The sequence below is a fragment of the Columba livia genome, chromosome 4 (assembly GCF_036013475.1).
Source record: "Columba livia isolate bColLiv1 breed racing homer chromosome 4, bColLiv1.pat.W.v2, whole genome shotgun sequence".
In the NCBI taxonomy this organism is placed as follows: domain Eukaryota; kingdom Metazoa; phylum Chordata; class Aves; order Columbiformes; family Columbidae; genus Columba; species Columba livia.
Window position 1 is genome coordinate 48,084,097 of NC_088605.1, and position 24,151 is coordinate 48,108,247.

Here is a 24,151-nt window from a genome sequence, read left to right on the forward strand (position 1 = left end):
GCAGTATAAAGGAGGTGACTGGATTACATGAGGATTTTTTTCCAGTTTCAGGATATACAAATGATGTAAACTAACAGCATAGGAGTTGTCCTCCCATGGCCTCCAGCACTCCAATACAACCCTGTCACCCACTATTGGAAATTCAAAGTCTAAGAGTAAGAATAGGTTCTTCTAGTTGGCCATAAAAAGGTGTCTAACATTACTACTGGTTCTGCAGGGTGCCTAGCCTGTAAATCAGCAACAATGGCAATATGGTCTGAGTTTCCTCCTTTTTTCTTTCACATGCAATCCTGCTGCTTAACAGCATGGTAGAAAGGTGAGGAAATCTTCAGTCCCCTGGACGATCTAACCGACTGGAAGCAGAAGTAATGCTCTACAGGGAGATGGTGGAAAGGGAGAGAAAGGGGAACCCAACTTTGCACTGCTGACTAGCATAGTGGAGCCCACGGAAAGCAGTTGCCTCAATCTAGTGATCAGTCCCCTCCAGGTGCCGTAAGGAGTCTAATGTTTTGTGTTCAGATAGTTTACTAAGCTGACTTGCATGCTCCTACTTAGCACCACAGGATTAGACAGTTTAAGAGTCAGGCTTTGAACTTATAAATCTAACGAATAGTACCAGAGTCAAGTAACCAAACAAAAACTTTATAGAAAGCTCCAAGATGAGTCACAGAGCTATGGACTCATTATTTCCTGTGCCTAGTGCATCCGTTGTTCTTTCACAAAGAGAAGGCGCTTTTGAAGTCATCAATTTTTGAATAAAAAGCAGTATTTCCTTTTGCTGAACAAGGTTAACATTTTCGTAGCTCAGAATGGATTGCAATGAGGATTCCCTTACAGAACCCTTACACTGTTTTAATATTTCCCCCCAAGTACAATTCAGACAGTGGAAGATCATCCATAATTCAGTAATGGCAGGCTCAGTGATATTTTGCCTGTACCCAGTGTCAGACAATGCTCTCCTCCTCTTCCCTTTTTCCTCAGTGCATGAATATAAATGGCATGCTTCTGCTTCGAGACTGGTGCTGCATGCAAGCTGATGCGTTGCTCTGAAAGGGATGGCAGCAGGTTTTTGCATAAGAGCCTCTCTCAGGTGCTGCGATACATGAAGCACATACAAGCCGGGCTCGCAGGGGCAACTGTAATGAGGTGTGCATAGGCTGTTTCGCTATGGATTGGAAACGTGAGCAGCCGACACTGCTCTCAGCTAAATTCCGGAACAAGAGTTTTTTCTAAGCTGTGTTCAACCCTGGAAGTTCCTAATACTTGAAATATTTTGCTCAAAGAATCTGTTAACAGGGAAGGTGAAACGAAGGGCAAATCCTTCAGTTAAACTGCAACACTTCAGTGCTGCGTGCTTCCTGAATCTCTCATGATTTCAGCAATATCTCTCTTGTAGCAAAATAAAGGCAAATAACACAAAAGTAACAAATGTGATACATAAGTGACGCACATGATTCTTCAGACATCTCTCGCTTCTCATTCCCAAAAAGAATTTGCCCTTGGAAACTGTTAAAACACACCCCCATGGGATTTCCATAGATGGAATAAACTTCAAAGAAATCAACAGCGTATTTAGCAGTAACCAAATTAAGTTCCTACCACATCAGCTAACAAAGCCATTATTAATCATGCATGATGCATGTGACTTTGTCCCAAGGTGGATTTATATACCAGATAGCATGCAACATTCAGGGAACTGCAGTGGCTCAGTCTCTTATCAAACCCCAAAAGACTGCAAAGCACTTTACATAAGCTAGCAGAGACCAGCATGTGTGTACTTTGTTGATTTCAAAATACTGCCCCAAAATAAAGACTCACGTTCCAAGGGAAAAATGTTAAAAAGGAGAAGGAAAAAAGTCCTAAAAGGAAAAATCGAATTTGAGACCTGACAGAAGAAATGGCTGTCACAGAAAATCATCTGTTTTTAATCCTTGCTCCTGGAATGCCTGACTCTATGGGTAACTTTTTCCCCTTGCTGACTCTAGGCATTTAGAATTAAAAAAATCTCATCTGGACACAAAATGGCTAACCCTCCAGAAAGTAACACAGCAATTAATTAACAAACATAAATATGTATTTGGAATTAAGGGTTTTATCTACATCAGGTCACGAAGTGGACCAGCGCTGTAGCCCAATTGCGTCTCTCACACTGGTCAGGTGCCAGGCGCTTCAGCTGGAAGCACTGGAATTGCTGGATTGCACAAATACACCGGTAAACTGCTGCTTTTTCTGACAGTGCACAATCAATCAATTCCTATTCAACAGAATACATAATATCTTTTGTTATTCATTTATCCCAGATAGCTATTGAAGTGTTGAGACTTTTCTGAAGGCTGCTAAATTCCTGGACTTAATGGTTCAGGTTTGAAGTATTTGCTGTCAGGATTAGTGTTGTCACCCTTTCCCCTTTCTGCTAATTGAAGAAGAAAATCTCAGTAAATAATATAAATGTTTTACCTTTTCTTTGCCATTGACTTGACAGAGCAGTTGCCCTTATTCATCTTCTGTCTGGAACAGATCTCTCTTGCTCAGAGAAAACTCTTACTTTTCTAATAATCTCCCTGTTCTTTTTATGTACTATTTTTTTCCTCGTCTTCCATAATGACCACCTTTCATGAAAAAAATATTTGCGAATATTTAACCACCATAGCTGTGCCAGTGCAGCGAAAGGGTGAACAAATTTTCTATTTTTTGGTCAGACTCTCAGCACATTTCTTTTAGGCACGCCTTTTCTAAGTTAGCGCAGAAGTGAAATATGCTGGTATGGAGCCTGCAGCCCTCCAGAAGTGCTGTACTCCCTCTCAAAATCCCACAACCAGCTAATCTTTCAACAAAGCTGTCAGCCATCTGCCAGGTGTTGCTTTGCAGAACTCTAGGCACATAAATGCCTGTGGCAATACAACCTCTCTGCCAACCTGCTGCATGGAGGGATGGAGATATTAATAAACCTGAATCATGCGAGAAGGGAGAAGGATGAACTGTATCAAACTGGTGTATTGGTGAGCTCCAAGTCATCTTGCTGACAAAAACCTGACTTTTTAAAATCATCACAATGCATATGTGCCACAGGGCTACTGGGGGCTGCAGGGCCAGCAGAGGGGTGCCCACACACCCCCCACCTGAGGGGCAGCTGCAAAACGCCACGGGCATCTCCCATTCCTGTCTGCAGCCACACAGCCAATGAACGCTGCTGATGCTGCTTGTACACACGCTCATCTGACAAACAAAGGAGGCCAAGTCTTTGCTGCTGTAAACCCAAGCAGGTCTGCAGGGATTAAAAAGCCTGAACTAATTACAACACCTGAGGTCCTGGTATGAAATCTCACTTGAAAGACTCCAGAAAGCCCTCTCATAATGAAGTGAATAAAGTAATTTAAAAGCCCAAACCATTCACTAGCTCAGCAGCTATCTACTTTGCTCATGTTATAAATAACTGTTTGAAAAGATCCTTGTTTGAATACATCAAGAGTTACTCTTCCTATGTAGGTCATAAGAATGGCCCAAATGAAGCACTACCATGCATTTTCAGTTAGCATGATGACAGATCTCTCAGCTAACAAGCCAACTTTGTATTTTGCTTATAATGTAAAGTCATGATAAACAATGAAAAAATAAATTTAAAAAAATATTGATGCTATGAAATAAAATCAGTAAACAATAGTATTATTATTTTCTACACACAGTAATAAAAATGCAGTGTGTTTCATCATCCTGTTATTTTCTATGCTAAAGAGTCTGTTACACACAAACTCACTTATGAATCTCAGTCCACAGTGCTGAAAAAACAACCTAAAATCCAGCTTCCCTGTCTGTTGCTGTACTCTTTGGAGTTTCTTGCATTACTCTGTTGGTGTGGTGGTGTTTTTTCTTTTTTCCTGATGGAAAAGTATCAATTAGGTCAGTGCCAAACTATTTGTAGATCAGCTTCACTGTCAGGGTCTCAGTACTGCAATACTTGTGTTATCAACATTGAGAACTCAAATTGTGTTTTTAACTTCTGCATTATTATTTTTTTTAAGCTTAAAAGTTTGTAGAAAAATGTCTGCTGATTGTTCCACAAGTGCTTGTTACTGCAAACCCTGCCTGAAATCTCATGTACAGAAGTTCTTTAAAAACACCAGTAATCAGGTGATGTAGGCAGCAATGACATGCATCAGACCGATTTACTGAACTGCCTGTTCAGCTCCAAGCTGCTGACGGGGCCAGACGCTGTTACGGAGAGCAACATACTTCTAGATTTTCCTTGAGGGCAGGATAGTGAGTTCTGGGCTTGAATTAGAAACATTTGGTAAGAAATCTGCATAACAGCGCTGGACTGTGAGAGAACACTCTGTCCTCCTCGCTCACAACACTCGATTCAAACATAATCCATGACGATTTGCTGTGGAATTATCTCTGAACATACTTGCTCACGGACTGTCTGGGCTGGCACCCACTGACCAGTTCAGCAGGCAGGCCCAGCAGTCAGAGATCCCCGGTCACAGACACAGCTCGGCTCACACTCAGCCCAAGAATAAAACTATTTTATTTGCATCTGCCAAATGCACACTAGTAAAATACTTCTCTTGGCCCAGGGGAAATACACCTAGGTTAAGTGTTCAGCACTTGAATTTGGCCGGGGCACTGCTCACACCCTGCATACTCCATCAATAGCCTGACAATTACTACACAGATGCTCCAACACGTAGCAGGTGAGGCAGATGCAGAGGGCAGAGACATGGCAGATTATGAGCCCACGCACTGGAGGAAGTGGGAAGCAAATTTCTCTGTCTGCTCTCTGCTCAGCTTTAGGTGGAGGGAGCACAGCCTGCAGAAGTACAGCAAAGCTCCCCTCTTGTGCACAGATTTGACTATGTGGGGAACCTCAAAAAAAAGTCTGGTAAAAATTATTTCTGGCAAAAACATAAAAGGCAGGGGTCCTTTCCAGTTCACCTGGCAGCAGTTATCACAGTTCTGTGCTGCAAATGACGGTTTTTAAGCCAGCTCTTGTCTTAACATGATGGAGAGTCTGCCTGAGTGACAAACAAAAGGTTGTCTTGTATAATTTTGTACCCATTCTTCAAAGCCTTTTCCCAACATTCAAATGGAGGCGGTGACAGCTACAGCTGAAAGCAACTCCTCAACCTGTACCTGTTCTCACAAGGTCCAGCAGTTGCCCTGGTCACTAGATGCTCTGTATCTCTGGCAGTATGATACTGAGGACCCTGCCCCTCAAAGTCAACTATGTCCTGGAGTAGTGCATAATTTCCTGAAGGATGGACCTACCCAATTTGCTAGAGTAAAACAATAACTTAGTGCTACTGCATTTGGAGGCACAGGCCTTCCCCTTTTCTCTGGGGATGCAACCAGAGCTGTGGCAAGGACCCTGAAGAGACATGTGAAGGTTCGAGTGACACAGGCTGCTAGAGCTGTGGGTGGGTGGTACAACTTCACCTTGCAAAGCCAGTCTCAACGACAGACTGTCCTTAGCTGCAGAAGCAGTCTGAGAATTGACATTAACATCTTCCTCTTCCTGCCTGCTGTGAGCTTGCTTTCACATCCACAGCTAGGAAAGACTTGGGCTTTTCTTGCTGAGACAGAAACCCCACCATTTTGCTGCTCCTTCATCATCTGTGCCAACAAAATGGTGATTCTGGAAGGCAAGTATTTTAGATGACATCTCTCTCACCCCAGACAGCTGATTCTTTTGCAACTGCCCACCTCCTCCTTTTGTACAATATGTGTGAGCAGAATTGAGCAAGACAGAATCAGAGGAGCACTCCTCAAGTACAATCACATGCACTCATAATCTCATTTCATATTTGCAGGGCAAGAAATTTAGACTCCAAACATAAGAGCATGCCTACGAAGAGGGAATCGTACCAAAGGTACATCTTGTTTCATACGATAGGAAAGCCTCTGGCAGAGAGAAAGGGGCTGTGTTCTCCCCTTCATGCATTCACATGACTCCCATCAGTAACCCAGGAAGGAAAAAAAGTCATTATTTCCAAAGGTTCACACAATGGCTGAAGCCAGACATCACCTCTGAGAAAGTGATGTGCTCACCCTGACTCTACACGCTGCGAGGCAGCACTAATTAGCACCTCAGCAAACATATCAGGCAGCCAAGGCCCCCTGGGAGCCCTCCCGCAAAGCTGCGCGCCTGGTGATACACCCAGGGAATCCCCGCCTGGCCAGCGCTCCCGTCCATGGTGACTTCTTGTCTGGCTGAATCTAAAGCAGCTACAGCTTTGGGTTTTCTTTACTCATGCCAAAAGTGTTGCAACTACTCCCCTCCTAGAGGGAAGGGCAAAATACACCAAGTCACATGTGCTGTGGAGTCAGGAGCACAGAACTCCTCAGTGTTCATCAGAGATTGTTTTTTCAGGCAATAAATTAGTTATATGTTTTCCCTCCCCTGCTTTATTAAAATCCCATACTCACATTTTCCTGTTTCTTCCCTGTCAAAGCCCCTCTTTCACTCCTCAAGCACAAACTAATAGAAGAATTCTTGCTTATGCACACAGACATACTCAGCAATTGGAAAAGGGTCTGATCCCAGAGGAGTTGGACACCTTAAATTCATCTCAATTTCAAATGTAATTGAGGTTCATGGTGTCTCACAGAGTTTGCCCAGATTTCCCACTCTTAAGCAAGTCAGTGCAAACATCCAACCAAACATACACTCTGGAAATGATGGCTAAGAAACGGTATTAAAATACTTGAAAACACAAGCAATTTAATATTGCTGTTTGAGCTGGTGATCAGATTTTTTTCATAGCATACATTAAAAAAAAAGCTGTTTGTAAGAACCATCAAAAGACAGAGTAGCAGACAGACAGCCTTTTTTCCAGCTGTGCTGTTCAGATCCAAATAATTATTCCCAAATAATAGCTGAAGTGGAAGAATAGGTAGAAAGAAGGAAGTCCCTTTTAGACTACGAAATACCCAGTTTCTTTGAAGTGTAGCGTAGTCTAGCTTAATACTTGAGTAGCCAGCCACCAAGAAATAAGTTATTCTGAGAACACTCAGGGACTTAACAGTACTAAAGAGCACATGAAAGTAACTTCAAAAATAAAACAATTAATTTTCTTCCTCTAATTGACAATGGGAATTGGTGCCCATCCAGTATTTTGCTTCCAGTTCCTCCAAACTTCCAGTCCCATATTCAGGACAAAAATTGCTTTCCTGTTGTTTTTGGCAAGGGAACACAATCACAAAAAGACACACCCAGACCACTCAGGTTTTCCTCTCTCTTGTTTCACTCATACGAATAGCCATCACACAATCCTACCTTCCCAGTTGTTGTCATCACGCAGTGCTGTCAAATCCAGCCGAGGCACTTCTGACACAAAGCTGTTTTCCTGATCATCAGCATCTTGATTTCTTTGCAACTTGTTTTCAGGAATGCTTGGATGCTCTTGAATCTTCATATTTGAAGTCTGCTATGTTCCCACATACCCACAAAATGAGAGAGAAAGAAAAAAAAAAAGATGTTTCAGGAGGCAGAGGAGGAAAAAAACGGCTGCAGTCACAGCAGCAGTAAGCTCACACCTTTAGCTAAAAAGATCCAGATAAACAGATCCTGATGTTTCCAGCTCCAAATCCCCTGCTTGGTGACCCCTATATACTAATTGCTCACTCACACCGGTAAAAACATTGGTCCATCTGCCTTCCTTAAATTTTTCCTTCTTTAGAAAAGCCACCACAAGTTCCCAAGACTGCCTGCCCTGGCAACTGCACGCAGCTGAAAATGCCTCTAGTAATCGATTGGGATAAAAAGGGAGGGAGGGAATAAGGCAGGCAGAAAGAGAGAGGGAGGGGGTGGCGGCACACACTTGCTACAGGGGAGCAGCTCCTCAGAGCAACAACAGAAACGCTGCTGCTGCTGTAAGGCTGTAGCAATATGGTGTCTTCTAAAAGGCAGGCACCGGAGCTCCCGAGGTAGCAGCAGCTGACAGCAAGCTGCGCAGGCTACATACATGAATGCTCTCATGCAGGCTGTGCTGGCTCAGATCAATCAGTGCCAGCTAAAGCTGGGCTGGCTGCACATTCCCCGATTTCCTGTGGTTGTTTTCTCGCTGGGCGTGGGGAGAGTAGAACTATTTATGGAGTAGCTCTGGGTATTAAAGCAGTGTTGCGCAAATCCAAACGGCAGTGGGGTTTGGCATCTCAGCTGCGAGCAGTGTGGACTCTGGGAAAAAGCCAAAAAATTCACACAAGCATCCAATGACTTAGGGGAAAAAAAAAAAAAGGTAGAATGCTGTCAAGTAAATGATTCATCATTTAGCACTGCCTAGAAGCAACTGCTGTTTGTCTTACCACTATTCAGTCCTGCACATACCGCACGTCCAGTGCACTTATGCAGAAATCACTCCTGTTCCCACAATTCACACACACAGTGCGCGGGTCTGTAATAGTGCCTGATGACACCAGCAGTTTTGTCACTCTAAAATAAATTACCTGTAATGCCTCCCAGAGGGCAGTAGGGAAAAGGAAGTGCAAAGCATGTACACAAACATGTAGTGTAAGATGTATAAACCCACCAACAAATACAGCTATCTGAACAGACAGCATTACATTACTACATTAACTATTTGATCTTGGTAAGAACAGGTTAGGCATAATTCTCTCAAATATAGTCTGGCAGGTAGTCAACATGCAGATTTTTTTTCCCCCTGCAGGTATTTTGATAATTCTAGTTTGCAATCTGCATATGGTGATGTGTGAAGAAAACTCGCCTAAAGAAAATAACTGGTACATTTGGACATATTTTACTTGTGAATCCGGGAGCATGGCCAAACTGTACTAAATCAGTATCCTTGGTACATGCCATGCCACTAAGGCACAATTAATTTTTTTCATCTGCATAAAGCTAATAATGTGGTGTGGTTATTTTTATTCCCTTCCGCCAACCCCCTCCCCACCTTGGGCAGAGAAAAACAAGTAAGCTTCATGCACAGAGGGGAAAAAACTTGCCAAGCAGACAGACAGACAAATCATAGGAAGGAATGTTTTTATCTAGATTCAACCCCATCAATACCTACAACTGGACAGGGTGCTATATAATCTCATCTAGGCTCCCTTTCCCACGAAAGGTTGGACCAGGTGGTCTTTTGAGCTCCCTTCCAACCTGGGCTGTTCTACAGTTTTAAAAACCTGGGGTATTAACATACTAGTATTTGCAAAGAGTGTTCTGCACTGTATTTGTCTAAGGTTTGTACTTCCTTTTAATTTCAATAAATTGCTTTTTTGAAACATTATAACAAAAGGAAAAACTAGATGACAGTTTGACATGAACTAATAACTCGTACAGCTTGACACTAAATCTGATTACAAATCTGTTTATTGTGAGAGCTGTACATGGAAAAATGCTAATTCACGATTCAATATCTTTTAAGCTGCTTCCAGGTTGGGAGGACTTAAATATTTCTTTAAGGTCCCGTAATAAATTTCTTGCCAGGATCTAAATAGACAGCATACATTACAAACAGAAAGACTGGTCAGTGGCCAGAAACAGCAGTCTCTTGCATTTACTAAAGAACAAACTGTACCAGTTGATAAACGGCATTTAAATTGCCAGCACGGTATGTAGAAAGTATTTGAGAAAGAAATAAAGCAATAAGTTTCAAAATAGGTACTATTTTAAAAAACGTGAAGAAGTATAAGAGAGATTTATCTAGATTTTAACAATTCCAAAGGGAGTGACCTGAAAATACCACCTTGTCACCACCACTGATACCACTTACAAGGTTAAATGTATTTCTCTGAATAGTGTATAATCTCCTGACTTATGAAGACTCTTAAAAGATATCTGTAGCAGATATAAAAGCACCTTGCATATGCATAAACGTTTCCATTACAGGTATATTAGAAAGATCACATCATCTTCTTCCTTCTAAAGTTACTTCAGCTGTAGGAAATATTTAAAAGCTGTTTAAAAACAGACCTGTGCTGTGCCTGCAGCCAGTTAACTGTCCTGTTCTTGTTCACTGATGTAGCCTCTAACACAATGAATAAATCATTAGGTGTTCTGAAGAACGACGGTGGTACAAACCCAGGAGACTCAAGAAAGCAGATGTTTAACCTTCTTTGCATTAATGCTCCAAATCCAAAGACTGATCAGTATTCCCATTTCTTATTTTCCTATTTGATTCCCTGACGTTGCCAACCTCCAGGACAAAAATCAAGTAACGGAGAACTACTATGCTTTAGGTATGGATGTGCCACAATTTCTTACAAACCAAAGGGGCAGCAAGTTGGTATCGCAGTAGCAGCTGGCAGTCACAGTGCGCTGTGGATATTACATAAATGACCACCAAAAATTTTTTTCAAATTAGGCACCTGAGTTCTGCTTTTCAGAATCTGCTTCTGCAGCCATGCTTTGCAGGTATCACTAGATCAAAATAACCTGAGGATAAGTCAGCTGCTTTCATTCTCCCTATTCCAAATGAGATCCAGCATAAAGAGTAGCAGCTAAATTGCAACAGCTAAATTGCAACAGAAAGATCTTTGAATTCTGGTAAGAATGTTGTATTAAATTCAATTACATGTGTATTAAAATAAATTTTATTTAAAATACTTGGTTCCCCTATGTGTGAGCATCCATTAGAACCACAAGCAGGAAGCATTCGTAAGCACCCCCTGGTGATACGATCTGACTCAAGAATGCAGCTATTCTGCTGCCTTACCCCTGAGTCATGCCAAGCCCTTTCCATGCTTGTTGTCACGTTGGTGTGAACCTCAAACACCCTTCCCTTATCAAAACCTGGGTATTAGAAAGCTGTGTTTTTCAAATCACAGCCTGCAACCTGGAGCTTAGCTACTTCCAGTGTTAGATTATGAAGGCTGCAAAAGCATGGAAAATTCACTTGGGATATGTGTTTCAAGGTATTTTTACTGCCTCAGGGAGATCTGAGTCTGCACAACTGGTAGCTATCGCAAATTCCAAACACCTTTCCTAGCAACTTTAGACTGGAGACAGGGTGAGAAAGGAGATAAAAAGTCCCTGCCCCTTCCGCATCCTGAATGAATTGTTTGTTATGGAAGGTATGTGTTTAAGCTGCCCTAAGCAAAAGGTTTATAAGGTACAAAGAATGTAAAACTACCCTGCAGGAATGCAACAATTTATTGACCTTGTAATTCCTATATAATACAATCTCTGGGTTATGTCTATGTCGTCTTCTGCAGTCAAAATTCTAAATTTTAAAACTCTTCCGAAGGAGAAGTTTATTTTAAGATTATGATTTCATATTCAAATATACCTCCCCTAGCCTAATTTAAAAGCTTAATGGGAGTACTGTGTGGCATGGCAGTGACAGTACCTTCTCAACATGCAAGCAAGTATGTGAGAAACAAGGTGTTTGCAAAATCCACGCTCCAGAAAATACAACAGCTCATGCATAAGTGCAGGACCATTGACGATTACTGACTCTCTGGGAGCAAAGTAGGAGATCTGCCCAAGCCCAGCCAGAGCAGTCACCAAAGGCAGAGCTGAGCACTCCTTACATAGGTTACACATTTCGGCATCCCACGAGCTTCTCCAACTACAACACAGCTGGTCAGAGCCCAGCTGTTAGCAAATAATCTCTTCTAACTTTCCTGCTAGATGGAAATAATACCTACCAGAAATGAAGTCTTTCAAAGGCAACAAATGCATAGTGGCTTTTATTTAAAACAGAACAAAACCAAACCACAAGAGGAGGCTAGTTTAAAAATACTGTTAGCCCTCAGTTAACCCCAGACGGCCAGAGAATCCAGACACTGTTTATAGCTGTCTTACTGTGCTCCTATAAAACGGGTGCACAAGCGAGGGAGAGGTGCCTCAGATAACTTCCCAGGTACTTCAAATACTTGGCTGTCTAGAGATGTTTCAAGCAAACCCAAAAGAACAGTCACTGCAAAGGTGTTCACCTAGCCCAACCCCAATCTTCACTTTGCTGACCAGTTAAGATGAAAAACACTGTAAAGCGAATGCAGGAGATGGATGTTGAACAGAAATGGAAAGTCAGGGAAAAATGCTGTTGCCAACAGTGTCACATCTCCCCTCCTGACACCCATCCCAACCACCAACCCTTAGAGACAAGCAGATGATCCAGTTTGCTAAGACAAACGATCCCAGACACCTATGTTCAAAGGCAACAGGCTGCACTGGGAAATCATAAATGAAAGACCAGAATGATTTTAGAGAAATCAAGAGAGACAAGCTAATCTTACTGCCCTGGGAGATAACTGGTCACACACCCTGTTCACAGTGATTAATAAAGGAACTTGGCACCACTTAAACCGAAGTGCTGACTTCAGTGACTCTTCCCTTTTTGGCAAGGAGGGACTGAAGGGACTGAAGCAGATGACATCAGACACCTCAGTGGCTGAGAGGCTCCCTAAATTATGTAAATAAAAAGCAGAGGAGAGGGAAAGAAAAAATAAATGCTAACTCAATTACTCCGAAACAAATTTTCACAGAACTATATGCCTATCTACTTGTTTCTACTCAATAAAAAGCCTGTTCAGAGCCCACAAAACTAAAACAAAAAACCCCAAAAATACCAACCTGTGAGTGCCTGACAAAAACCTCATCGTTTTCACTTTCTTTGCTACAAAAAAAACAAAAACAAACCAACATATTACAAATACAAACCCACACTTTGCTTGTAACGAAACCAAGCAGGAGTTCTGCACACGCAGGTTTTGACATTTTTGCTACTGCTGCACACTTGTGAATACATTCAGTAAATGAATGGGCAGTATGGGCTGCAGCACTCCAGGCTGCTAAACTATGTATTTTGTTCCCTCTCAGCAGCTATTTGTGAGAAATATAATGTCATTCAATTCCAGTGCCCTCAATCCAAACAAATACAACTCTCCCAACAAACATAACTGTGGAGAGAAATTCTCATCTCAGGCGAGCAGAGTGGGTCTGTACAGCTCTCACAGAAGAGCGAACCACACAGAAAAAAGCTGGATTCCCACCCCAGAGGCCAGGTGAGACAGACTCTGCAGGCCACTGTGTGGAGTGTGCTGGCTCAGGTGCTTCACAGCTGCCTTCTTTTCAAGCCAGCACCACCACATTCTTCACTGCCACTACGAACAGGCTGGGAGAAGTGTCTTAGTGGCGTACGGTGCTGGGCAGAGCCCACAGAACATACGCGGTGCCTCCACACAGTTCTATTTTGAAGGTAACATAGTGGGTATCAGTGTTCTATAGCATAACTAAATGTCACCCTCACAGTCTGTGGTGGAAGATCTCTTAGGCTGTACTACAACTACAGGAAAAATAAAACACAGATATATTAAAAAAAAAAATAAAAAAATCACCTTTCTTCAGATAAAATTTCCATGTCATCAGGTCCTGTTCTGTCTATAGGCCTGGGTGAGCTAAAGCTTTCCATACTCTGTAATACAGTGAATATTAAAGCAGTAAGATACACAAGAGAAACAGATTCAAGCTGTAAGCCATTAAACAGATCAAATAGAGAAATATCCAACAAGACAACAATCAGACTACTGCCTGCTGCACATTTTAACAGAACAAACCCCACACTTTATCACCCACAACCTGCAAAAAAAACCCCAAAACGTAGCACTGCTTCACTGCTTCATGTCTTCCATCAGATGACCTCAAAATGCCTAACAGAATAATGACGCATGGTACCCCTGCAGTTCCCATTTTACAGACTGACATACAGGCTGAGCTTGAGAGCAATTCTGTTGTGTGTACAAGTCCTGTAAGAGCAGGTACCAAAAACGACACCATCTTCCTAGCAGGATTCATGCTCATTTTAGAAAATACTCCCCTTCTCAGCCAAACCCTTCCCTAGTTTTTTCTTAAACAGTCAGAAGAATGCAAAGAGACTGCCATATGCACAGAACTTGAGGAAGCATTGCGAAGACACGCCACATTGCCACTTTGGGCACATGCCCAGGAGGTTTTCTACCTTGTTTTTTGGACAAGTCTGTCTTAAATAGGAGGAAGTCAGTCAAGAGAGTGCAGTGTGGTTCCTGCCCCAACCCCAGGAACTGCACACACAGACTCCTTGGGGCAGTCACAGCCGCTCTCACCTGCTACACCTCCAGCCCCATAAGGTGACACAGCTCAGTCATTCCCACCTTGCTTAATGTGATTCTTCAAGTTCTACTGCTACCTGGCTACCACGTTTCTGAAATGCAGTTACAAGCTTTTAATGCTTTGTGGTTGGTTTGCTCGGGAGAGTAAGTGGAACTGACAGGTTTTCCACTGTTGACTTACTCTTCTGAGTCAGATGCAACTAGACAGCTAAGAGGAAAGCTTCCACGCACTGTCCTACATACTCTTCCAGGCTTTGAAAAGCAGGAAGGCTCAGAAACGGTGGCTAAGAAGATATAACATCGCAAACTTGTTTACATGACAAATGGCTACTAGTAAATGCTAAGGTGCAGGCTATGTCCTTTGATACTCCAAGTAGGTAGTCTAATTTGGGTTATTATTTGAAGTATAAATATGTAGCCAAAAGAAAGCTAAACCACCACACATCCTGCTGGCAGTCTCTGAATGCAAGTATGAAATGAGTGCACTCATGAAAACTTAAAAAGCAGCCTTTGCTCTTCAAAAGAGTAGAACTGTGCTCTCTGCAAAGCTGCTTCATAACAATGCTACTCCCAGTTGACAATCCCACTGCAACACTTCTTCTAACAAAGCAAGCAAGAACCACACTGATGGTCATCTTGGTCAAAGTGCTTTTTGTGCAAGGTTAGTCCATTTTATGTTTCTCGCAACCTCTGCCCATCAAGAGATGCAAGAATGAAGGGCGGGGCAAAGTCCAGTGGACACAGGTAAGTTTGAGTAGATTTCTTCCAGCCATGTTTTAAGACTTCATGAATGTTTTTCAGGTCCACAGCAAAACTGGACACTTCTGCCAGTCTTTCCCAAATCCTGAGTCAAATTCTCATTTACATTTAAATTGCTGTATACTCCACAGGCAGAGAGAAGAGGGAAGAGGTGTAGGAAAGAGCATAAGCACTTGACCTTCACCTATCTTAAAGTTCATTGCTACAAGCAAAGACACAAAGTGAGAGCGTGTCTGTCTCACTGTGCTCTTCCATGAAGTACCACAGAAGTCGGTCACTGATACTGAGAACTAAATCTAGGCACAGGCTACAATTTCAAGTATCTTGCCTTCTTTTTGTCACAAAGAGAATACAAATGTGCCCCTCCCTAGAATGCCTGCACAGGGTAAGGGCATCAGATCATTGCAATTTTGTGACCTAAATGAATCCCAACACAATGTCACATTGACAAGGACATCACTCACAGCAGGCTCTAAAACTTAACCAGGTACAACTGAAAGGGATGCCCTGTAGCTCAGAAGAGCATTCTTTTCACACAGCTTTCACTGTTACGAGTAACCTTGTAACATATGGCTGGTGCTGGGATGCACAGAACTTCTGTAAGCAAACCCCGTGCTGAAGCACAGAATGGGTTCTCAACTGCTGCCACTATAATCAGTGTCTGGTCTCACTGAGAGGGAAGGAGGGTGCATCAATTTTATTCTACAGCTTGTACAAGTTGGCAAACTGTCTTCTACTGTGAAGGTCACACAAGAATATGCTGGACAAATTCCACAGTATTCCAGGTTTTTAGGATGTTATATCAGTGTCTTTTACCTGCTCAATAAAAGGTAGCTAGAGCGATCACCCTTTGGATCAACACACTCCAAAGTGTTTTGCCAATTGCAAACACCACAGTAACATGCAGACTTTAGGGAAAGGGTATAAAACACCTTTGTTGTGTCATTATCAAGAAGTCACCTGCGATCCACAGTTTCAGAACTTAAGAGCGATATAAAAATAAAGTTGACCTAAACGCATGAACCTACATCTGAGGTTCCAATCTCCTTGCAAGAGTTTTGAAAGACTGTGAAAAAGACTTACTTTTTTTCTCTTCCCAAATGCTTTGCTGAACTCAGAAGAAAAAAGCAAAATGCTGTGGAAAGAGAAAATGACTATGGATGGAGTAAGAGGATCACAGCAGAAATACAGCTTCTCAGTTGCCTCATCACAAACACTACAAGTGCAGCATCCTGTGTTCTCCACAGTCCAAAACAGCCACTCATGCTTGTACTGTAAGCAAAATCGGCTACACAAGGAAACCAGACGTGCACTGAAATAAAAGACTTTTCCCCACCTTAGTACTAGGCATCAAATAGTACAGCGTGCTGGCTTACCACCGGACTGTCCTGGTTGTCATTAAGCTCTGAAAGCTTGGTGCTGGATTTCTGCCGTTTTGGTTTATTCCTTTCACTAAGATATCCAGAGCTGTTGTCTTGTAATTTTTCTACTTCTTGAACAGCTAGAATACAGTCTTCAAGACTGCTGAATCCAGAGGGAATGTTTTCTTTGTTGACAACTTCCCTAAAAAGAAAAGAGACATTACAAGAGGTTGTTTAAAACACTCTCCCGCTACATTTATGGTAGCAATAGAGAAATGCATCATGCTGACTAGTGCAGTTCTGGCAACATCTACGCCCTACGAAACCAGTTTCTCTGGTTCTTCCTACTGCAGCAAACACCAGACACTGTGCAATGCTAAACCCCACTGAGGAGTGTAAGCCAGGTGTATATACCTCAGGTGAGAAAGCTGTGAGGACCAACACTTGGGACTTGGTTCACCTCCCACTAAAGCCAACACAGAGAATCTCATTGACTTCACGTGGAAGCTGGACTAGCTCCTAGCTGCCTGTGGTATTTTTATAGAGAATATGCAGCATACTTTCCTTTGAGACATGTGCTTTTAATTTAGAAAAGTGATTCACAGCTGTGGTCCAAGGTTCTCCTTTGGTGCATGACACTGCATCATCGCCCCCTTACTCATATTCTCAAGTGCAAGAGCAGGACTGTGATGCTTTTAGCCAGATGCTTGATTCCTATTTGGAAATCACACAAAACAGAGAAGGGAATGCACGTCTGCAACAGTAATACAACTGCTAGGGCAGAGCACTGTTCTGCTATGTTGGGAAGCGAACAGGACAGCTAGCTTCAGGTCACCATGTGATGGGCTAGCTGGGAGCCTCTGGGCTAGCTGGGCTTCTGCATGTTTCCCAGAAGCCTGCCATATGGCTTATCTTGCCCTGCACAATTAGCCCGCTGGGCCTTCCAACACGAGTTTTCCCTTTGCAGCCTGTTAAGCAGTCTTTCCTCTACTTTATGCAATAGTGAAGATGCACATACATAATATATCACTACATTATGGGAACAGGAGAAACACAATGCGGCTCATTCTTCACCATACCACCCTGCTGGAGGCTAAAGGCAGGCTTCTTACACTTGACATTGAAACTGGAATGTTTGCTAACTGGTTTATGTGCAGCTGCCTCATACGGTGCTATGCAACTCCAAAGCCCGCTTTCACGAACAGCGGAATAACTTCCCTAGACATGCACCACTGTGACAAGAAACCAGTTACTCTGTAGTATCTGGACAGTGCCAACCCGACAAAATATTCAGATCAAAACCAAAACTAGGACATTTCAGTGATTTTCTAGATTATAAATCTCTAGGTTTTGTTGGTGGAAGAGAGATACAAAGAGGTTTATAAATATATGATTAAACTTCAGGGCCAAGTTGGATGGGGCTTTGAGCAACCTGGTCTAGTGGAAGGTGTCCCTGCCCATGGCAGAGGGGTTGGAATTAGATGATCTTTAAATTCCTTTCCAACCCAAACCATTCTATGATTAAACAAAGGTAACACATTTACCTTTGTGGAAGTTTTCACAAACGTCTGAGCAAACCAATTACATATACATAACTTGTAGATCATGTAGTCTGCAAAGCCTGGGGCTTTACATTTGTGGTTTTGTGATAAACTCTCTTCCTAGCTTAAGTCCCATCTTGTGACACCATAAATCCACTTGTGATCCATCACAAGGCAAGGAGGTGACACTGGCAATCAAAACAACAACAGAAAGAAGTTTTGAAAGGAATTCCCCATTTTGATAAGTCACCCAAAGGAGTCCAGCAATCTGACCTACGGGAACCACAGAAAACAATTTGAACCCTGGCCAGCAGTCAAAACTTGTGCTGTGCTATAAATCCTTGGCTCCGGTTTTACAGAGCGAGCCTGAGCAACTCTGTCAACCCTGTCTAAAGGCAGCAATGTTGAAAAAAACCCTGCAGTACTATATGCTTCCAAACACGTACACTAGCCAGTCTCTGACCTACTTACCTGAGAAGCCTGTCAGTGGGGCTACAAAACAAGAAAAACTACTTCAGAGCTGCTGCCAGATACTTGGGTGACTTGCAAGTGCTAATTTCCCAGTCCATCTTCATAGCATATTTTCATTCACTGTGGAAATGGCCTTTTGTTTTGTAACTATGGATTTTTTTTTTTCTCAACAGTAGCATTGACACATTTTGGGAAACAGCATGGCTGCAATATTAACAAGAGATACTACTGGTTATGCACCTATAAAAAAGTGGCTTTGTACAGGAAGGTGCAGATCCAAGGGGATTTAGAGAATTCAGCACCCAGGACAAAACAAGACACTAGATATTTATTTTGGAATCTAACTCGAAATCCTAAAATTCCAATACCATAGTCAAGTATACACATTCTTTACAAGAACTAGTGCTGTGTTAAAAGTAGACATATGTGGAAGCACTGATTAGATCATGGCCTTGCAATGTCTGTAGTTACTGCTCCTCAAAGATAGTTATGCCTTGGGCAAGTGTTTGTTAAGGCTGTGGCGGTAATACATTTCTACCACAAATATATGCCACAAATAGAGGAATATGAAAGAAAAAATAGGTATTATTTTTACTCTTTGACAGACATTTAATGAAATTCACCAATAAATTATGCTCAAACTTTGTGTAACAGGGTGAACAAAAATTCTTAAATTCTGATTAATCTAAATTAAGATTTTTCTACTTTCAGATGAATTCCCAGAGCTCCTCAATAAACCCAAACACGAGCTGTGCCTCCACATACAAAAGGAGAACTTGATTGCATTTTTTAAGACATTTTGAATTCAGAAAAGCATCTAAATCCAATGTTCTTATCTAAAGAAAGTTACAAGCAGCAGGGCCAACTACTTGGGGATTTCCACCAAAACAATAAACACTGTAATTAAACAATTTCAAATACTGTAACTAAGAACTCTACTATATTGCATTGAAAAAAATGAATTCTTATAATGCTTTGCCCCACTACATGACCTCTAACAAACTCTACATTTCCCAGCTCTAACTCACGCAATGGAGCTCTGCATGGCTACTGCAGTCTGCTCCGCACCTTCAACTCAGGGCAAGGGCCAGCACATTTCACAACAGAACTAAGCATTGTCTTGATAAGAGGACGTGACTAGGGTACGCTTAATCAAATATACTTTCCAAAACAAAGAAATCAGGCTCGTACATGTCTCTGTTTCTCCGGGCTTCCTCCTGCTCTTTGTGGTGTCGCCTCCTCTGCCTGGCAGACACATTAGAAGAGGCTGAAGATGTTCCCGATTCAGAGTCCTCTGAACTCTGGCCGCCTGAGCCATGAACATCAAAGAGATGCTGCTCCACGGCTGAGCGGATTGTCTTCTCTAAATACCTGTCAAGCCGAAAAATAAGGTCAATTGAGCTCAAAGACTTTGTGGAGCTCCCTCTCTGCAATGATAAATAAAGGAAGGGTATCCAAGGTTTATGTTTTATTACTACGGCAAGGCAGTATAAACTTTCCTAGTGCTGTGACATCTGCACAGAGCAAAGCCAAAATCTTCAGATACTCTGATGTTCAAGTCCCTCAAAAGAGCTGAGGCTTCTCAACTCATCTTGCTTTTTTAACTCCAGGGATGTTTGAACCTTCAGTTAAACGGCTAATTTTACTTACTGCAACTACAGACATCAGTGCCTAACTTCACCCCACACTTTAATAGTCTTTGCTCTGACAAAATTGTATTTGATACTCAGCCATGCTGACACCAGTCAAGTCTCTTGTGCAATCCGAGCTCAGTAAGGTAATGGATCATCTGCAAGAAGGTGATTCACTGCTGTCTCACAGGGGGATGAAAACACGCAAACAATACCTCACTACAAACTCCTCATTTGCTTAATTGGGTGATGAAGCACTGATTTGGTTCTGAGTTCATGTTGTTTTCACGCCATTCTTGTGCCATGAATGCAACCACAGCCACCCTTGACTTACACTGGTGTGAGATCACCATCACACCCACGGGCAGTACAAAGGCAACTACATGAGCCACAGCAAGGGAGCCGCTGCACTTGCGTCAATTAAAGATGTGAGACTACCTGAACTTTCAACGCAAACCAATGTCCGGGTACTGACATTTTCTTGTAATATTTCCTTCCTTCCTTATTCACAGTAAAATTTTATAGGAAAAAGTGATTTTATTTTTTTTTTGGTGAAAAAATCATTTAAAAACACGTTTTTGTACATCCCTGCCCTATCCCTATTTCTTGCAATTCTTCAAGTAGCCTGCTGAAGAAAGAGTTTTTCAAACACACCTGTCCAAAGTCCTTATATAGCTTCCAGTGCTTTTTCAGTAATTCAAGTTCTTTGCAGCATTTGCTGGTTAATTTTCAACTAAGTAACTATGGGTATGGGAACCTGCACCTGGGCTGACTTCTCCAGAGAATTTGCAAAAGTTGTTGCTAAGTTTCTGCAGTTGTAAGTCTGCTGAGACTGCAGGTCCTGAAAAAGTCAAAAGATCTTAGCAACTGCAAAAAAACACATGGTTTAACTTGGCAAGTATGCCTGTGTTTCATGTACTGACAAGAATCAGTTCTGCAAACCCATCAGCCTTTGGGAATTTCCAGCCCCAAATCCTTAGCTCTGCTGCTCCCCGTTATGGTAGCAGGGTTGAGCCCCGTCCTCTGCTGGGATGCAACAGGGCACAAACAAGAGCAACAGAATGGCACAGTGCAAATGGCTTCTCTAAATATGCAAGTTCTGCCTAACCAAAACATTGCAGGCACAGTGCAAGGAAAGAACCAAGGGCCTGAGAATTTTTCAGGAGGAAGTGAGTTATTATCATTGCATATTCTTTGGTTTGGGATGCAACGTCTTTTTTTTTTTTTTTTTACTGTGTAAGAACAATCCTTAAAGAGAAAGCAAAGAATAATCAACCCCTTTAAAAAGCTTCAATATACAAAAAAGATAGCTACAAAATTGTAAATGAGACACTTACTCTCCTGTAGCAGGAATGTTACTACTGACTTGTGACATGTGGGCGCTGTATAAAAGAAAACAAAAAGGAGGAGAAAGTTAGATTTTATTATCACAATAAGGTCTTAAAAACCCTTATTCTTTGCAGCATGAATATTTAAAGGTCTGAACTGTCTCAACAAGAATTGCATGCACATGCCACAAAGCTTTCTTTCCCCTTAAGGAATTTGCTCTCCCACGGTGACGTGGAACATTTTGACAATGCCAGTATCCTCAAGAATTAATTTCCCTGTCATTCCCTTACAGTAGGCCAAGGTCTAATGGAAAGTATTTAAACTTCAGCACGTTGCAGATTTTTTGCTTTCTTCTGAGCTTTCTGTCGCTGCAGGTTATTTTAGCCTCATCACAAAATTCCTTGCCTTTTGAGGTTGACTTGAAAATGTATACACTGTGAAAGGGGACTTAATATTTAAGAATATTTAAATATTAACAGAGGACAAAGGCAAAGTACAGGCTTTGCACAGTTATCCTCCTGCTGCTGTCTTTGCTTCCCATTTTTAAAAATAAAATGTATGCTCTCTTCTTTCCCTTTCCCCTCAGCCTGTTTTCAGGCTCAGAAGAGCTGACACGACTGTAGATATCATTGTTTGCTGTTTAAAGCCCTCCTGAAGAACGTGACATGCCACCCCACACAGCTGTCACTGCTTTCTTCCCTCTGCACAGGGCCAGCTTCAACCTGGTCCTGCTGGATCCCCTCCTGCTCCCTCTTCCCCCATGCTGACTCAGCTCTGCAGACAGGGTGACACGTTTTGCCTATTCATCACTCCTGTGATCTCCTTTAAGTCAAATACGTTACAGGCCTAGGGGTTTCATTTGCATTTATCCCCGTATCAACAGCGGAATTAGCTGTATGACTGGCTGATGTATCCCAATAAAATGGCACTGTGCGGTCACAGTACAAGACAGGCTGGACACCAGATGTGCTTCCTGCCAAAACAGCCACTTACTGCTTTCAGTCTTTGCCAGTTTCTCCCAAGCCATTTCAACGCACGAGAACCAACGGCAGCTGACTTCCCTTAACTAACCGAAGGTTTCCTCTCTGCTTCCCTCTAATCTTTCATGTTTCACCGCACACATCTACCGCTAGCTAAGAAGGTACAGCACTCTTCAGTGATAACCACTCAGTGGCTTTGCTGGGTTTGAGTGGCAGAAGGCAGGTGACAGAGGATGAGAAGGGTAAATGAGGGGCCACTACAGCCACTTTTAACAAAACCAACAAAACAGCCTAACTCTTATAGTGAAGCACAAACCCCAGAAACACCCAAGCTGCAAATCAGACTTGCAATATACTTCAGCTTCCTTTGGCTGAGCCAGCGCATCTGCCGTGGTGCGGGTGAAACAGCGTGCCCAACCACACAGGCATCCCCTTTCGCCCCGGCTTCTCTAAGAGCTCATTCCAGCCCAGGCACGTCCTTGGAGCAGTGGCACAGTATGAAAACAGCCACGGATTTGTCAGTACAGCCCATATGTGACCTGCACAGTACCTGAGCAGCTGTGCTATTCACATGATTTCATGAACAAAAGACACAGGAACAAGTATTTATTACTACAAACATGCAATTTGCATATCAGAAACAAAATTCACAAGATCTTTCTCTTCTTGGCTGTTAACTACTCGTTGGCTTTGCAATTTGAAGTGCACACTTCAAGCATCCTACCTGCTTTCCTGTTCACTTACATGAACTATCTGGCCTCTTCCAAACCCGAAGCTATTTTTAAGACCTTCATTTCCCATAGGAGATGGATTAGCAAGCAAGATGCCAGTGTGGTAGGCTAAACCACATTATAACATACAATTCATGTGCTGGTTACCGCTCCTACATATGTGCCAGTAAGTTAATATTGTATCAACTTACTGTAATATTTCCATGCAATCCGTACTGAGTGGGGGTGTCTTTCATATCACACCTTTCTTCTGTTTTCATATCAGGAAAGTGGCCGTGGAGAAGGAGATAGGATTGTTTGGATTCTAGGATTTTTTTAAAACATCCATAGGATGTAGGTATATCTACCCGTCAGACAAGGCAGAAAATCTCAGGAAACAGCTCTTCCCTGTATTTCCAACAGGATTAATACTGTGCAAAGATACACACTCCAGTTTCACATAAACCTAGTGAAAGGCTACATGCTGTACGTGAGCAAGACTTCATGCTACTAACTCCACCTGAGGTGTTCAAGGCCAACAGTCATGCAAACCACTCGTATCATCACTGAAAACACACCAGCTTCCTTACACAAGAAGTAGCAAAAAGAAAAAACAGAAGATCAAGCTTCAAAAACATCTAAGTAAAATGCCAAAAAATGTATAACTCCCAATACATTCCTTAGTTGTCTAATTCTCAGTTAGCTGTAGGCTTTACTAACACCAATTCAGTTTTTAGTCCATTCATCTTGCTAATTCATGACAATGCATACCTGTGTAACAGTTACTAGAAAAGCCCTACTCAGACAACAGATTCTGTCAGAAAGCCAGTAATACTGTGATTTTCAAACTACTGACAAATAACAACAAAATACTTATACAGCTACATGCCAGCTGAGTGGATGTAACTACACAATGAAGTTCTGACATCCTGATTTTATTATGTTACCCTTCTAAATACTGCTTTCTTGTACACTGAATATAACTTTATTATTAGCCCTGTGATATTTTAATGCTCTTTTTTTTAGCCTCTTCTCAATAAGACGGAGAATTTAAATCAGTTTTACCAGATACACTAAATTTCTTTTGATTCCGTAAATGGTAACTTTCCCTGCTATTTAATTTTGAACCTTAATTTAAATGCATTGCTAAATTGCTCAATTTACTCTGCATCAACCTTTTTACACGGAGGAAGTTCCCATTCAAACCAAACAGCGGAGGGGAGAGAGTTACGCTGTGGTTTTAGGACTGGAGCCTGCCCAGGGACAGCGCAGGAGATGCTTGAGCACATCAGCAAACTCGGGGAAAGGCACAGCCCTGCAAGG

General features: G+C 42.2%; 1 protein-coding gene across 30 annotated transcripts in view; it reads right to left on the bottom strand.

Annotated features, from left to right (window-relative positions):
* FAM13A (family with sequence similarity 13 member A) overlaps nt 1-24,151 on the bottom strand; it is a 163,762-nt gene that overhangs the window by 19,666 nt on the left and 119,945 nt on the right. For 10 of the 30 annotated variants that reach the window (XM_065061512.1, XM_065061522.1, XM_065061511.1 and 7 more), the window contains 6 exons: nt 21,147-21,191; nt 19,370-19,549; nt 16,182-16,368; nt 13,297-13,373; nt 12,533-12,575; nt 7,274-7,424 (listed from right to left, as the gene is read on the bottom strand). In XM_065061512.1, the coding sequence (XP_064917584.1) occupies nt 7,274-7,424; nt 12,533-12,575; nt 13,297-13,373; nt 16,182-16,368; nt 19,370-19,549; nt 21,147-21,191 (683 nt within the window). The remainder of the gene's footprint in view (nt 1-7,273; nt 7,425-12,532; nt 12,576-13,296; nt 13,374-16,181; nt 16,369-19,369; nt 19,550-21,146; nt 21,192-24,151) is intronic. The other 20 variants (XM_065061515.1, XM_065061510.1, XM_065061513.1 and 17 more) reach the window with 11 other exon arrangements.